Source organism: Panicum virgatum, chromosome 7K (genome assembly GCF_016808335.1).
Source record: "Panicum virgatum strain AP13 chromosome 7K, P.virgatum_v5, whole genome shotgun sequence".
NCBI lineage: Eukaryota > Viridiplantae > Streptophyta > Magnoliopsida > Poales > Poaceae > Panicum > Panicum virgatum.
In genome coordinates, this window is record NC_053142.1 from 18,358,819 (window position 1) to 18,363,296 (window position 4,478).

Here is a 4,478-nt window from a genome sequence, read left to right on the forward strand (position 1 = left end):
GTGTTTGAGTGCTTTTCCGCTGTTTTTCCCAAGCAAGTATTAGGGTTTCTAGCTTATCCTTGCTAGGAGATCCCACTTGTCTTGGAAGAGAGGCTCAGTGGGGTTTTTAATTTGAAATTTTCAAGCTCCCTATTCACCCCCCTCTAGGTTGCTTTGCACGGTCCAACAAGTGGTATTAGAGCCAGGTTGGTTTCTCTATACCTTCACTGGTTCGAAACCCGCTTGCGACCATGGTGAATCCTGGCAAAGTCCCCATCTTCGAAGAAACTGACTATGACTACTGGAAAATTCGTATGCGTGCATACCTCCAGAGTCAAGGTTCAGAAGTTTGGGAGATTTGCGAGGACCCGACCTATGTCATCCTTCCTCAGCGTGTCACACCGGTTGAGAAAGAGCGACATGAGGCTAACTGCAAGGCTCTCAATGCCTTGATCTCTGCTTTGGCCAGACCTGAGTTTGAGCACGTGAGTGATTGTCGTATCGCTCGTGAGCTCTGGAACCAGTTGCAGAACTTCCATGAAGGGAAGAACCAGGTTGAGTCTCGGCTGTTTGAGACTCACTAGCCAGAGTACAAGAACTTCCAACAGTTGCCGGGTGAGAGCATCGACACCATGTTCAATTGTTTTCAATCAATTGTGAACAAGGTGCGTGCTAACAAGCCATAGGGCATCCAGGCCTACACTGATCATGACAAGGCCATGAAGTTAATATATGCCTTGGATCAAAAGGTTTGGGAGGTGAAGGTCCAGACTACAATTGAGTCTGCTTCTTATGAGACCCTCACCGTGGACGAGGTCTTCAGCAAACTGAAGGCTACAGAGGTGGAGAAGCTCTCTCGAGCTCGCATGGATGGCATCCAAGATTCCTCCACCCCCAAGTCCATTGCCCTTGTTGGTGGTAGTGGCTCTTCTGCTAACCCTAACTCCTCTTCTTTTGTTGGCTTTACCCTTGCTTCGCTTGTCTCTATTACAGATGAGTAGTTGGAGGTACTTGGCGATGAGGAGCTCGCCTTGGTGATCCACAAGTTCCAGCGAGCTTTCAACAACCGCTAGAGCTGAAGTACGGTGTGCTACAACTACGGCAAGACTGGACACTTCATTGCCGAATGTTCGAAGAAGAAGAGTTCCAAGGAGGAGCCGGACTACCCCAGGTGTGAGCACCGTGAGTACCGCGAGCACAAGCACCACCACTCTCACAAGAAGGGTGGTGGTTGCTCCAAGCTGCACTTCGAGTGGAAGAAGAACATCATCGGCAAGTACAAGGGCAAGCAGGCATTCATCACTCAGAGCGAGGACAGCACGTCGTCCTCCAGCCAGTACTCGGTGACCTCTTCCAGCTCCAGCGATTCTGACTCCGACTGTGGCGCCAGGAAGGGCAAGAAGAAGGTTGCGGAGGGCTTCACCGGCTTGTGCCTTCACGCTGGCAGGCGTGCCAGTCTCTGCACAATGGCCCAGGATGCCACCGGTACCACTACAGACTGCACCGAGTGCTAGCTTAAGCATAGCTCAGAGGTACGTCCTTCCTCCATCACTGCTGATGAGTAGAGGACTTGTACATGGCACTAGACAACCAGGACTTGATTATCAAGATGCCAAGAGGTAGCATAGGAAACTCATTGCTGACCTTGAGGCGGCCAAGCTTGCGTTAGAGGTTGCTAGGTTGGTTCCAGTAGCGAGTGACGAGCTTGAGGAGAAGGAGTGCGATGGCTACGTTGTGCTCACGGTAGATCTTGCAAAGCTTAGGAGCAAGTATGACAAGAACTTGCTCAAGCTCAAGGAGGGCCAGAAGGCCTTGGACGAGCTCAAGTCCTGGCCTACCCTCTTGGGTGCTTGTAAGGAGTGCCCAGCGCTTAGAGAGGAGCTTATGGAGAAGAGTGCTGCTTTGAGAAAGTTGGAGAAGTCTAGCATCCCTATTATTCCTGACTGTACTGCCTACCCCACCTTGATTATTGAGCTTGAGGTGGCGCGCATGGGCAAGACCCATGTTGAGGAGGAGAACACTCACCTTCGGGTGATTCTCAGTTCGGTGTCTGCGCTAGAGCCTCAGTTGGGGATGATTGTGCAGCAGTTTAAGTGCGCTGACGGGGTTGGGGTTGGTTTTGCTTTTACTCCTGCCGATTACACTCACTCCTATGGCAAGATCACTGAGGAGTTTGCACCCAAGCCTAGTGAGCCTATTGAGCCTTCTTCTTCGACAGTTCCCACAGCTCCTACGGCTCCTACTACCAACCCAGAATGTATGAGGGATGGAGTGTTCCAAGAACCACCCAAAGCTTCACCCAAGCCTCAAGTGTGGATTCCAAAACCCAACTACCTCAGGAATCCACTTGACACACTCCCTCCTAGTGGTAAGCCAACTCCTAAGCCCAAGCTGAGTACTCAGCCCCCCAAAGTGCCTCAGAGAGCTCCAGCTCCTGCTGCTACACCACACACTACCCCTCAGAGGAGAGAGATCTTTCAGTGTGAGTGTGCCATAGGAGTGGTCACTTGGCAGAGTTCTGTTTTAGGAGGTTGAGGCATGAGCGTCAGGCCGTTGAGAGGCACGTTCCGGAGGTGCTCCATCCGGCTGCAGGTAGACACGCTCCAGCTCGGTGCGGAGAGAGGAGAGAGGTCTGGCCGTATCGTGTAGGTGGAGGTCATGAACGTGGTAGTAACTACCATGGTCCTGAGGGTGGTCTGTTTGCCGGCCCTGTGCCACAACATTCCTATGGTAGTGGACAGCGTGACCGAGGCCTTGGAGGTTTTGGGACACCACGTTTTCCTCATTGTGGTGGTCGCCAGCCTCAGCGAGAGCGCTCATTCTTTGACTGTGCTTACCCTTCTGTTGAGCAGATGACATGACACTGGTTTGCTTCTCACTTTGCTAACCCTAGTGTTGGGCCATCCGCCCACTCTTTGTCTTTTTATTGAGGAGGATGCCGGGGAGCTAGGGAACATATGGTTCATGGACTCCACTTATTCGTGCCACATGACCGGTAGTCACAAATGGTTCTCCAGCCTCACCCCGATGAAGGAGAAGGAATATATCATCTTTGGGGACAACGGCAAGGGTAAGGTAAGTGGTGTTGGCGCTGTTCGCATTTCTGAGCGCTTTACCCTGAGAGAAGTCGCTTTGGTTGAGAACCATGGCTTCAACCTTCTTTCTATTTCTTAGCTTCTCGATGATGGGTATGAAGTGAATTTCAATAGTGGATCTTCTCATGAGCTTGATGCTTAGGGTGATCTTGTGTGTCGAATTTTGCCATTTGGGCGTGTATTTCGAATTGATTTCCTGAGTTCTGGCCGCTCTTGCTGCTTGATGACCACCATCTCTTCAGAGCTTTGGAAGTGGCATAGGAGGCTAGGTCACTTGAGCTTTGATCTCCTAGTGAGATTGACTTCAATGGGCCTGATCTGAGGATTGCCTCAGCTCAAGATGGAGAGGGACTTGGTGTGTCATCCTTGCCGACATGGCAAGATGGTAGCAATTCCTCACCCACCAGTGAACCAGGTGACGACATCGCACCCAGGCGAGCTTCTTCATATGGACATGGTTGTTCTAGCTCGTGTGCGCTCTGTCAGTGGGAAGTGGTATGTTCTTGTCATCGTTGATGACTTTTCTCGATACTCTTGGGTGTTCTATTTGGAGGCTAAGGATGAGGCTTTCCAATACTTTCGAGATCTTGTTCTGAGGTTGAAGAATGAGCTACCTTATGCCATGAGAGCTATCCGTAGTGACAATGGCACAGAATTCAAGAATAGCTCATTTGACAGCTTCTATTCTGAACATGGTCCTAATCATCAGTATTCCTCACCTTATGTTCCTCCTCAGAATAGTGTCGTTGAACGCAAGAATTGGACTCTCATTGAGATGGCTAGGATGATACTTGATGAGCATAGGACTCCTAGGCATTTTTGGGCCGAAGCGATCAACACTGCTTTTTATGTATCAAACCGCATTTTCCTCAGGGCGTTCTTGAAGAAGACGTCATATGAGTTTAGGTTTGGCAGGAAGCCCAAGGTATCCCACCTGCGAGCTTTTGGATGTAGATACTTTGTATTGAAGGAAGGCAATCTTGATAAGTTTGAGGCTAGGAGCTCGGATGGCATCTTTCTTAGCTATGCCTTGCATTCTCATGGCTACCGAGTTCTTATTCTTGAAACTAACCGGATAGTGGAGACATGCAATGTCATATTTGACGAGTCCACTCCTTTGTCTACGTCTTTTGAGTGTGTAGGTGAAGTTGAGCTAGGTACCGACCTCTTCGAGGAAGAAGATGAGGTTGAGGTGCCAGAAGGTGGTGACGGCGGTGTCCCAGCACTTGCTGCTGGCCCGCTGCCCGGTGCTTCGAGCTCCGACGACGCGGGTGGACCACTCCCCACTCCGTCGACTTCTCTCGAGCCTTGTCAGGCCTTGAGCGGAGCTGCCAGGGCCCCTGCTATGGACGTAGGGGAGGTGACCTCCGGGGTTCGGGCTCCTCAACCGGTCCAGTGGATCAC

The 4,478-nt window shown here is 51.0% G+C and overlaps 1 protein-coding gene across 1 annotated transcript; it reads left to right on the forward strand.

Moving 5' to 3' along the window:
• The first annotated feature begins 230 nt into the window (after positions 1-230).
• Positions 231-3,216, forward strand: LOC120639975. The gene is made up of 7 exons (XM_039915882.1): positions 231-533; positions 666-890; positions 1,116-1,408; positions 1,608-2,347; positions 2,832-2,845; positions 2,914-3,054; positions 3,154-3,216. The coding sequence occupies exons 1-7, from the start codon at positions 231-233 to the stop codon at positions 3,214-3,216; spliced, it is 1,779 nt and encodes a 592-aa protein (XP_039771816.1).
• The last annotated feature ends 1,262 nt before the right edge of the window (positions 3,217-4,478 follow it).